The following is a 12011-nucleotide window of genomic DNA, read 5'->3' as shown; positions in this document are numbered from 1 at the left end:
GTTTTATTATTTGTATTTTCACATTTTTTTATATTGCCAATAAATGTCACATAATGTAAACACCACTGTTTCATTTCGATTTACCTCCATTCACCGAGCCACATCATTTACCCTAAAGTGGTGACCCCGACGTGATCTTTCGCAATATTGGGTTTGGACTCGTGAATGGAGGGTACGTAGAAAATGGTGTATTTTACGTGACCGTTATATTTTTTTTGTTTCAAAATTTTAAATATTTTTAATTCGATTCGTTTTCAATTTTACCTTCAAGGTTCATTTTCATTTCATTCCGATTAATTTCATTATTTCCAATTCATTTTTTTAAATTTTTTTTTGTCAAAATTTTTATTTCACAATCTTTTGGAATATTTTTACGTCACTGCTTAATCATCAGCGTCTCGGCTAAATATTTCTTTCGGCGCTATGTTTAAATCATAATATCTTCCTTCGCTCGCCGTCTCCGTCATAATGGCAGATATTTTGATTTAAAAGGCTTTGGGCAGCTTCGGTCGGATACCGTCGTTATTTGTTTTTTTTCTGAATTAACCTAACGTATGTGACTACGGATTAGTCACAGAGCAGCTCCAGAAGCTAGGTACCGATTGCAGTCACCGTAGACTCGTTATGTCTTCGCCGAAGTACCAGAATTGCTAACGTCTCGTCGTCGAAGAAAATAAGCTACCACGTCGTCGAACAGTCGATCCTCCCACAGCGTCGATTACGGGAGCCCTGTCTGAAGAATAGCTTGTTTTCAACGTCGTCGATGGACCACATTCAAGTGCCAAAGCGACGATGATGCAACGGTATCTGTAGGACCGGAAGATATCAACAGCCATACCAGATCGCAACCGTACCAACCACAACCGTTTCGAACTATCATATTTTTCAAAGCCCATTTTACACAGCACATTTTGTTTGGTATATTTTTTTGCATTGATATTTTTTTTCAAACATTTTTGTATTTTGTAGCTTGAAATAATTTTATGTAAAATTCTGGCAGGGGAGTATTGTAGCGATCTTGAGCATGTCGAATTTTACATCGTGGAATAACGGTCTACAAAATACCCAGAAATATAATCCCAGATGTTGAACACGGGCGGGGTGCCAACTGGAACCCGACAACGAATAGCTGGCGGCAACCCCGAGACGTTTATCTGGGAAATTATTGAAGGGTATTTCGGTCATTCAGTGCTCAACCCTCGTTTGGTTAAGACGTGCCACCATCGACTGCCCAAGCCTCGTCTTCAGGTAACTCCGCTGCCATCCGTTTTATTATTTGTATTTTCACATTTTTTTATATTGCCAATAAATAACGGTCACATTATGTAAACACCACTGTTTCATTTCGATTTACCTCCATTCACCGAGCCACATCATTTACCCTAAAGTATGTTATACATAATTGTTTTAGATGACCGAGAGATAAAATAAACATATTTTTCACTTAAGCATGAATTTTAAAGTAAATATCATCAAACAGACATCATTGTCCTTAAAAAATCCTATAGATATATGCAAGATATAAGACATCATATGTATTATATTAATTCCACAAACTTCAAGAAGATTTGATAAAACCGACAGCATTGCGGAATCATTTATAAGAATCAACAGACAGATAAATTATAACCTTTTGTTTTGGCAGGGCGGATGGCAGACATTTTGACAGATGAGAATAATAAAATGTGGTTAGGAACACAAGTTAAATATGTTTCACTATTAGGCCTATCAATTACTAATATTTTATAAAGATTTTTTTTGATTTGAAGCTTTATTGTGAAAAATCCATATAACGTATTTTATTCAAAGTATTGCCTATAGATAGCCCCACTACTTTTCCCCATCTTTCAGGCAATTTACGGATTCCATCTCAAAAGAACTATGTATGCGTTGCGTTGTTATGTTGCTATGTTGTGCGTTGGATTATTAGTTAGTTTTATGTTCTAGTGCAACCCCATGGGTCCAAATTTGATTTACACCCGAAAATAAGTTTGTGTTGAGAATGTGAGACAAATTTTCTTTCAAAAAGATAAGATTCCAGCAGTCGACAGTTATTCCACGGTAGCAATTTGTTCATTTTGTAGTTTAATCCCAAATATCATACTCGGCCAAAGGCTTGTGAGACGTTCAGAAATATTGCAGGGCAGTAGTTTTTTTCTTCGAATGCTGTTTTAACAACTGCTGTTACTCTGAGCTCTTGGTCGATTGTCGAGTGGTGATTTCGAAATCCAAACTGGAAATCAGGGATTTATATAAATGATTTAATACGTTTTTCTCAAATAATTCTGATATCGCAGGTAGTAGCGACATAGTCCTGTAAGATCCATCTTTTTCTCTCTGTTTGTCAGGCTTTTTAAGCATAATTATTCGAGCAACTTTGAAATATTGTAAATTGTACAATTAATTGAATATTTATCGACAACAGTATCAAAATAGTGGAGAACTGGCATCAAACCAGACGATATTTTGAAGACGAGGAAGCGCGCGACTCTTAGACGGTGTCAAATAATGCGCTCGTGACGCGGGAGAGGCAATAAACGAGGCGCATCGCGTCGCCGTTAAAGAAAAAACCAACTACAATACAAATGAGCAGTAATATCCATCATCGCTAGGCAGAAAACAAACATCGTCGGCTTATAAATAAACGGTGGCAAGAGCGGCAGGCTAAATAAACATTTCCGATGCAAAAATAAATCATTAAAAGCCGTGTAAATATACGGGCGAAGAACACGCAACTGTCGGGATCGGCTTTATTCGTTCTCGATATCAACGCCTGGTTATTACGTGCGACAGAGACGAGAAACGACGATGATACTCCGCGATTAGTATCTTTATTTGCGGCACACAATCGCAATTGTAAAACGACTCGATTACCTTATTAATTTTGATGATTATCGTGTGTTTTATTACAATATCTTCGGCAAATAGTGTCCCCCACAGATGTCTTTATTAAAACTAACAATATTATGAAATACTTATTATAAATTAAAAGTTAAATTTAGGAAAAGAAGGCAAGTTGGCAACATTGTACACAAAAATCTATATATAACAAACTGTTAAAAAGGTACCTAAAAAGATAAATTCGAGGCGAACCGATATCGTTATACAAACTTAGGACAAAATACATTATTATGAATAAAAACCTTCTGAAATTATTGTAGAATTGGCAACAGTGCAAGAAAGATATTGTTAATATGGCATGAAAAATTATTCAGCCAACAATCAATATCAACAGTCTACAATCAGTAAACCTCATGAAAATATTGTACAATTGGCACCATAGTATGATATTTAATAAGTGTTTATTTATTATATGGCAGGAATATTATTCAAGGCAGAACATATTCCTAAAAATTATATTTTCCGACATTCTTGTAAAGTTGGCAACAGTGCAAGAAAAAATTAGAAGTAAGAATATCAACATCTTTTAAACTCCTCAAGCTAAGGTTAAGAGTACAACTTTACGCTGTACAAGTTATGTGGTTTGGTTCGCTCCAATCTACTGATTTTTGCGTCCAGTAGCTGTATTGCTTCCACGTTGCTATGATTTAATAACCTTATTTCTTGTTTTAGGGCGTTTGAATTTAACAAGAATGTTTTTGACACAACTGGCTTGAAATTTTTTTATGAAAATATCATCAAATTGTCGACATGATGGAATAGTAGAATGTATTACTAAGAGTTAAATCTACTAACATTCTTGTAAAATTGACAACAATGCAAAAATATATAATTACGAACATGACATGATATCAAAAATATAACAGTCTAGAATCGTTAAATCTTATGAAAATATTGTAAAATTGGCAACATAACATGATATTTAGTCGAAGTCGAATAGTACAGTGGAAACAGTAGAAAAATATAACAATGATTATTTTGTCAGCGAATATATTTCATCTATATCATTAAATCTCATGAACATATTGTAAAATAGGCAACAGAGCACAAGACGCTTTTCATTAAAAACAATCATCTGAGGTCCGTGCATTGACAAAAATATAGTGCGTGCATACCGTCATAACGTATGCGCTTTGTTAGAGGAGGTGGTGGTACCAAACTGGTACAGACGTAAGATTCAAACGGCCGCACATAAATTTTATTAATATAATGAGTGACCGCCGCATTAGTAACGGGAAATATTTAGGGCGGCTTCATGATTCACACATTTGTTTGCACTTAATCATGGTTAGCTCTCATTAAAAACAACATATGGCGTTCGTAGGAACTTAATGTATAACTTGATAATTAGATATGTAAAAGCCGATATACCTTCGAGAGCTAATAATTACTAGTGATCGCCCTGTGGTTGAAATTCGACCACAATTTACTAGGTTGATCAATATTTCCCTCATAATAGAGTAAAGGGAATAATCTTTAAATTTGTTTTCACAGTATTTCAACAAAAGATCAGAAATGTATTTGCTATATAACATTAATTAAAATTATAAATGTCTCTATATTAAAACGTTAAAATATATGCAAACTCTCAAGGACTAACATTCATTAACTCAACATAGGTATACATGATATTTCTTTACTTTTATGTTATAATCATAAACATGAAATAATTAAAGAAAGTAATAAATGTTTGTAAATTAAAATAACAATGAACACAATTAGGTAATTTCTTTTTAGCAATTTGTAAATGTATATTAAATGCATGTGTTTATAATCGTTAACTGAATTATTGATTTTTTAAAGTTAGACCTATAAAGTAAATAATCCAAATAATTGATATAAGGTTCAAAGAATAAAATGTCATATAGTTACATATCTTATTGCATTTATCGCTAAACACCTAAACATTTATGAACGCTTTAAAATGTTTACAAATTTACTGTTTTATTATGTAGTTAGTGTCATTTCAACTGCGGTATATTTTCATTATTTCATTTATGTATTCACATAGTGTTTATCTTTTATCGATATTTCTGACCTAAAATATGTATAGCAAAAACAATAAATACACCAGGCTGATTAAAATTGCATCGTTCAGAGCTTATTTATACCACGCCTCGATCTGTAGCTATAATGTTTTTCCTGTTAGAATCTTTCCCTTGAAGATCATCTTAGCGTGTCCCACATGGGAACTAACAACTCACCAACCAATGAGGAATTAATATTCTATGAGATTTTATAATTGTTAATGTTCTTTGCTACCTTCATTGTAACAACTTTGACATCAAGTAAAACATTAATATGTTTTCTCGCCAAAAAATGTAAAATGTAATTTTACGTGATGATACTATGCTAGCGACCTTGAGGCATGTCGAATTTTACATAGTGGAATAACGGTCTACAAAATACCCGAGACGTTTATCTGGGATGTTTTTGAAGGGTATTGCGATTCATTCAGTGTTCAATCCTCGTTTGGTTTAGACGTGCCATCATCGATTGCCCAAGCCTCGTCTCCAGGTAACACCGCTGCCATCCGTTTTATCTAATTATATTTTTCACATTTTTTATATAGCCAATAAATAAGGTCACATAATGTAAACACCACTGTTTCATATCGTTTTACCTCCATTCACCGAGCCACATCATTTACCCTAAACTATTCTTAATCGCTTTTTATCCAAATTTGCCAGAACTCTTTATTAGTTCCAATAATATGGGAACAACAAAAAGTAACTCGAAATATTAAATAACACTATTTATGATTAAATAACTTGGTTTAATGTTCAATGTTTTAACACACTCATTTTTAAATTATTAATAATTTAGTATTAGTATTAATTGGATCATATCCTGCAACGCTACCAATAGAAATGTTACAAGCAACCATACAACAGGTACATAAACAAAGTATCCAGCGGTTTTGATCTCCAGAGGTTCGATCACAGCGAGCGGTGAAAAAATGTCGAAATGATTTCCGTCTATTAAAGAACCCGATAAAACATACACTTTACGATCTGCCACTCTTTAACAGTAACTGTATGGGATGCGATTAATAATTCTCAGGTTTACGACTCCGCGGAGGAATTAACATATGGAGAATATATTACTGGACGTCGTTTATAAAAGAGAAATTTATCATAGAATACGAGAAAAAAGGTAATGGACGATAATTTCGCCCGGACGAATTCTTTCCGTACCATTAACATAATATCTCAATCGTATGAATAAATTTGCGAAAATTTACGGACGACTTTAATGATTTTATTTTAATAAAACGATTTTATTGTGTTTTTATTACGTTTACTACGGCTCGGGACCGTTTAACAAGTCAACAGAATATTTTTTACGGATACCATTGAGTTTCGAACGACGTATGTTAATAGTTGCCTTAAATAATGCTTTTAATTTTAAGAAAAATCGATTATAAAGGTTTTTTACTTTTAAGCATGAAATTTAAAGAAAAAATGACACATCAGGCAACATTGTAAATATTGTATTAAGGAAGAAAATTTAATTATATTTAAGAAGAAAATTTAATGAAAAATTGATAAATGTGACAACGTTGTATGAAGAAAAAATTAAATAATGAATGATATTACATGAATATTTGTTAAAACTGACAACGTAGCTTCACCAAATACACAAGCAAAATTACAATAATTTAAACACATATGTGGATCTTGAATGGTGGACGCAAATAAAGTCTCCGATAGTTATCGGGGATAAAGAGCTTAGACTTAAATACCATTTGAATTGAATGAAGAAATTTCGGGCTCAATCTCGAAACCGAATTCATCATATTCATCCTTTCGCAGCTTGAAATTGACGTATTACCATATGAAAGCGGATCATTTCGACCGAGAAAATGGTGTTATTAATGGTCGTGGCGTATACCAACCATTCTTCAAAGCGGCCGGAGTTCGATATTGGTCAGCTAGAAGTCGATATATTTAAAAATAATTAAGTAACGTTAGGTTCATTAGTTTTAAGGCCATTAGATTAGTTGTAACGCTTACGTAACGTTTAATATGGAATTTTTAGGATAATATGATACATTTGGCAACATGATACAAAATACAGTCATTAACGACAGAATGAACAGATTTACAGCACTGATATTAATTTATATTAAATTATGAATAAACATTTTTTGAGAATATATGAATTTGTACAGAGTAAATCGCATTTGCGAAAAGTTTTAGTTTTTTTAGTTCGATTTAAAGAAAGAAGCGGCTCAAAGTCATTGAATGCTGTGTGAGGCTTTTGCCGTATATGCTCCATCGATTTCAATATGTGAATATTTCAACATCTTAAAAGTGGTGATTTTGATACCGAAGACGAAAAACGTTCTGAACAGCCACAAAAAATTGAAGACGAAGATTGGAAGGAATTACTCGAGAAGGCTGACCCAACAAACTATTTCCAATCATTTGAAGAACGTGGGAATGATTCAAAAGCTTTATTATTTTGTGCAGCATGGATTAAAGCCAAGAGACACGGGTCGTGTTTGGCTACGTGTGAAATCCTGCTTAGAATACAAAATGGGAAAGGTTCTTTGCATCTTACTCTTACTGGCGATGAAAAATACTACCTGGTCATACATTAGCATGACAAAACTCGACCATATGTTGCAAAGCTGGTGAAAACATACTTAGAAACATTAAAATAGGAAGTGCTCCCCTCCCGCCGTATTCTCCAGATCTTGTTTCTTCAGATTACTACTTGTTTCGACATATGAGCTGTGACCTGTCTGAGAAGCGCCTCACTTCTTATGAAGTTACCAAAAAATGGAACAACTCGTGAATAGTCTCAAAAATAAATATACATCGTTCTTTAGAGATGGAATCCGTATAATTACTTGAAATACTGGAAGAAATAGCGGATATCGATATACAAAACACATATTCTTCACAATAAAGCAAATTATAATATTAAATATATAATAAGAGTGTGATAAACTGAGTTAATTTTTAAGAATATTTCGGAAAAATTATGAAATGCAACACTTTATTTAAATTCATCCTTTATAACTTAACTAACTAACAAATATAAAAATATTAAGAAAAACTTAAATTATTTTTTGAGAAAATGACAAAACTGCTGATAAAATATTTATTACTTTGATATTGGATAATGTCGTGATAACGTCTGTGGGTTTGTAATGTTTAATAAAGAACTTCTACGATAATATCATACAACTGGCAACGTGGCACTTCTAACTTAAGAAGAATGTTTCAAAATAACAATTGATAGTGTCCAAAATACCAAATTCTAGGTAACAACAACAAATATGTAAGTTGTTAGGTTGAGGTTATATTGTGAAAAAGCGCCACTGTTTTAATACGACTTTATTTCCTGTTGGCAACGTAGCATGTCGTGTTGACAAATGGTTGATACTATTTTTTAAGACTGACAAGTTCCATAACCTTAAAATAACCGACGATTTAAGGACGTGCTGGTCGTTGTTTTTTATACGCCGTAACTATAGAACCAGTAGGCCTGTAAGTGAATATAACTGTGAAACAATGGAATGCGTCCGTCAAAACAACCGAACGGCGCGATATGTAAATGTCCAATTTAGAATAATCAGGGCCCGATCGATCATCGTTCCGTGGACAGTAGCGGCTGAAATTCATAAAGGAGAACGTCGTTAGCGCTAACCCGAAAATAGATCGCGCTCTCGCGCAACAGATGCGTCCGATGCACGCATGCATGTGCAAGAAGTCCCCCATGCCACGGCCGGCAACTTTTTATGGGCCCGGGCCTTCTGTTCGACCGGCTAAAACGTTAAATTCCGACTCGGTATCTTGATGGTTCCTGCCTTTCCTGTCTTTTACGTGTTTATTTACTTTATTCGCCATCCAGTTGGTCCGTTTCAACATTAAAACTTTATGGCGCGTCGACCGTCGATGCGCCCGGCCACAAAAACACCTCCAACTCTTTGAATAATGCCATTAAATCGCCACTAAATACTGAAAGCCGCGGTCCCGGCTACGTATAATTGCCTCACTAAATACCATTCGCTTTTAATACGTACAACTTCGACAGAGAAGTACCAAGACCCATTATTATCGATGCTGAGGTCGTCTTCGATCTTGCCAATAACGCAACGAGCGCAGTCCCGTTCGAATCCCAGCGATAACTCAGATAAATCGTAACGTACCGGCGTCATAATCCTAAAATTCCATATTTCTAAGAGAAAGCAAAAAAAATTATGTCACTAATAAAAACACTATTAATTTTACAATGTTTTGAAATATTTTTGATGTAGTGTACTATTACTTAAAATGCTTAGTGTTAAGAATTTTTGTCAGTTAGTTATTATATATATTTGTCTTGACATTTGACATTAAACGGTATGCAACCAAACATATTGTGTATTCCAAGTTTTTATATCCAATAATTTCCATTAGTTTTAAAATTTGACATTTATAAAAAAAGAAGTAAGAAAATTGAAAACCACAAAAAGTTTAATTATTTCAAAATATTTAAAATGATAATTAAAAGTGTCACTGTCATTAATGTCAGTTGTTTGGACATGTTTACAGTGTACGTTCAAATTCAAACAACCCTTGAAAAGAGATTTAAAATTATTACATTCAGCTCTCATTCGGTTTGACATTTGGTATGGGTTGCAAATTGCAAACTGCAAACTTCACATTTTATATCAAAAAAAATCCAAATCAACCAACATAAACTAAACTAATTTTAAATATGCATAACTAGTTGCCATTTGCTCATTAGTTTCCGTTATAAGAAATTATATTTATATTTAAAATTTCATTATATAGAGTTGTCATTGTTAATTAGTGACTGTCAAGTGTTTTGACATTATGAGAATATTTAATTAATTTTTTAATGTCAAAACAGTTATATTTATTCTTTAATTTCGTTATATATCAGTTATATAATTTATTTTTTTGGTAGTGCCTGATTATATTACATTTAATAATTCCAATAAAAATCAAGTTTGGTTACTTACAGTGTTGCCGGTAATATCATATCTTCATTAAATTTGATTATTTAATATATTAGCATATTTATTAAATATTAGCATATTTTAATTTTCGAATGGTGTTAGATTTTTATTACGGTTTTAAATGATGTTTTTAAAAGCCTCTTATTTTTACGAAGCAAATGAAGAGGGAAAAAAGAATGCGTCTTGGCCACGTACACGACTCGTTGAGCCCAGTTTGACGCCTCAACAGGAAATGCGTATCTTTTGTACGTCGACTGTTGAGATGAGAAAAATAATACTCCCGGCCCGCATGCTGATCATGTTCAACAACAACGCATTGTCTAGATCATTTTTTTCTTTTTTTCCTTTCTCGAGTGTGCTGGGTCCTGGACGAGAGAGCAGGGCCTCTTGTGTCGTTCCACTTATAACATTTTAGATTTATTATTTTCGGCTCGGTGAGTCGATTGGTCCGCGACAATAAGGCATCAAACCGCCGCCAGACTGTTTATGGTTTTTGTTTGGGTACAATGCGTAGAAATAAAAGGGCAATTTAAATGGATATTGTTGTGTTCGGATTACTTAAACGAAAACATAAAAAATTTCAAATAAATGTAGTGATACATTAAAAATGTTTTTGTGACAATTATATGTCGACTCTTGTTGACATAAGTATCCTAAGACGAAAAAAAAAACAATTATAGAATTATCATCAAACTTATCAATAATAATGTATTTTTCATTTATTATATTTTCAATAATTATACTTCACTTAGCATTGTGTAATTTTGTTCTTTTAATTTGTTATTTTGAGTAGCGTTATTATAAAAAAACACATCAGAACAAATGAATATTTAATGCACAACCACTATGAATTAATTTTGAAGTCTTTAATTTTGTAGAAGAAAAGAAACACCAGCATTGCCAAGAGTACGTTTTTTTTTTCTAAATAATTCCTTTAATCCCATGTCATATATTTTTTTGCATTAATTTAAAGAATCGTCTTAAATCCTAAACGTTTTTTACTGCTTAAGCTTTCAAGAGATCTTTGGCAAATCGTGACGACTATCCATTAATGGAACATCCGCGTTGCCAAGAGTAAGTTTTCTTCTTTGAAATAATTTTTTAAGGTGAAATCAAATATCCCAAGAGTATTCTTAAATCCTCCTACAGTTCAAATGTAACAGCTGATGATAATATTTGGACGATTTCATCATGTTATTAATACGCCAGTATAAAGAAAAGTTTTTTCCTTTTTTCTTAACAAATATTTTTGCACTGTTCATTAATTAATTTTCAATAGTATACTCTTTGAACAAAGTTTCATCAAGGACTATAACAATTCTTTATAAATAGCCTACACATTAAATTAAGGATAAAAACTGATGATATTTTATATGCGGTGTTGCCGGCACTGTCACATTTTCTTTAAAATCTATTATATTATCAGAAAACGTGCCTGTAAAAGGAACTACTAAGATGAACATGGAAGAATGCAGACTTCTCTCGAAAAATTTACTTATACATTATATATAATTACCATCTTTGGGTCCAGTCATTTCGCTACATGGTCTATAATCCATAAAAATAATAAAAAGCAATTGTAGATGCCTTATGCAGCAATGTTACCAAAAGTACCTTTCTTTCTTTTAAGTTTATATATTCTCTTTTCTTAACTTACATATTTGAGTGCAGTTTTAATTAATTGTCACTTATAATTAATTATAACTTACGTTTTGATATTTTAAATGTAATGTTGACGTCACTGTCACATTTTCTTTAAACACTTTTGTGATATTAGAAATCGTAAGACTATATGCATTTATAACTCCATGAAACGCATGAAAAACAACAACTAATATGAATATGGGGGAATGCAGACTTACCATGGATGGAGTTGGTGGAATGTTGAAGTGAATAGAGATACTCCATGTGCGGTGGCAACCTATAAGCAGGATGCAACTCCCTGCTCAGTAAGATACTGCTGCCTGGACTAGCACCGACACTGCAACACGAAAAAAAACCTTAATTAATTAATTTCGCTTACGTAATTCGTACGAAGAAAAATAATCCACGGACAGATCTAATGTGTACACATACTCACACACACACATGCACGCACAAACACACACGTACATAAAAAACCACGCCCAGG

The 12011-nt window shown here is 33.0% G+C and overlaps 1 protein-coding gene across 11 annotated transcripts in view; it reads right to left on the bottom strand.

Moving 5' to 3' along the window:
• Positions 1–12011, bottom strand: part of ci (transcriptional activator cubitus interruptus) — a 185975-nt gene that overhangs the window by 13079 nt on the left and 160885 nt on the right. For all 11 annotated transcript variants that reach the window (XM_076407173.1, XM_076407174.1, XM_076407171.1 and 8 more), the window contains one exon: positions 11743–11861. In XM_076407173.1, the coding sequence (XP_076263288.1) occupies positions 11743–11861 (119 nt within the window). The remainder of the gene's footprint in view (positions 1–11742; positions 11862–12011) is intronic.

The sequence above is a fragment of the Rhynchophorus ferrugineus genome, unplaced genomic scaffold, assembly GCF_030347505.1.
Source record: "Rhynchophorus ferrugineus isolate W39M unplaced genomic scaffold, kcgeb_rfMv2 rfM6, whole genome shotgun sequence".
NCBI classification, from domain to species: domain Eukaryota; kingdom Metazoa; phylum Arthropoda; class Insecta; order Coleoptera; family Curculionidae; genus Rhynchophorus; species Rhynchophorus ferrugineus.
The sequence above is the reverse complement of the archived record's forward strand: the minus strand, read 5'-3'. Positions and strand labels throughout refer to the sequence as shown.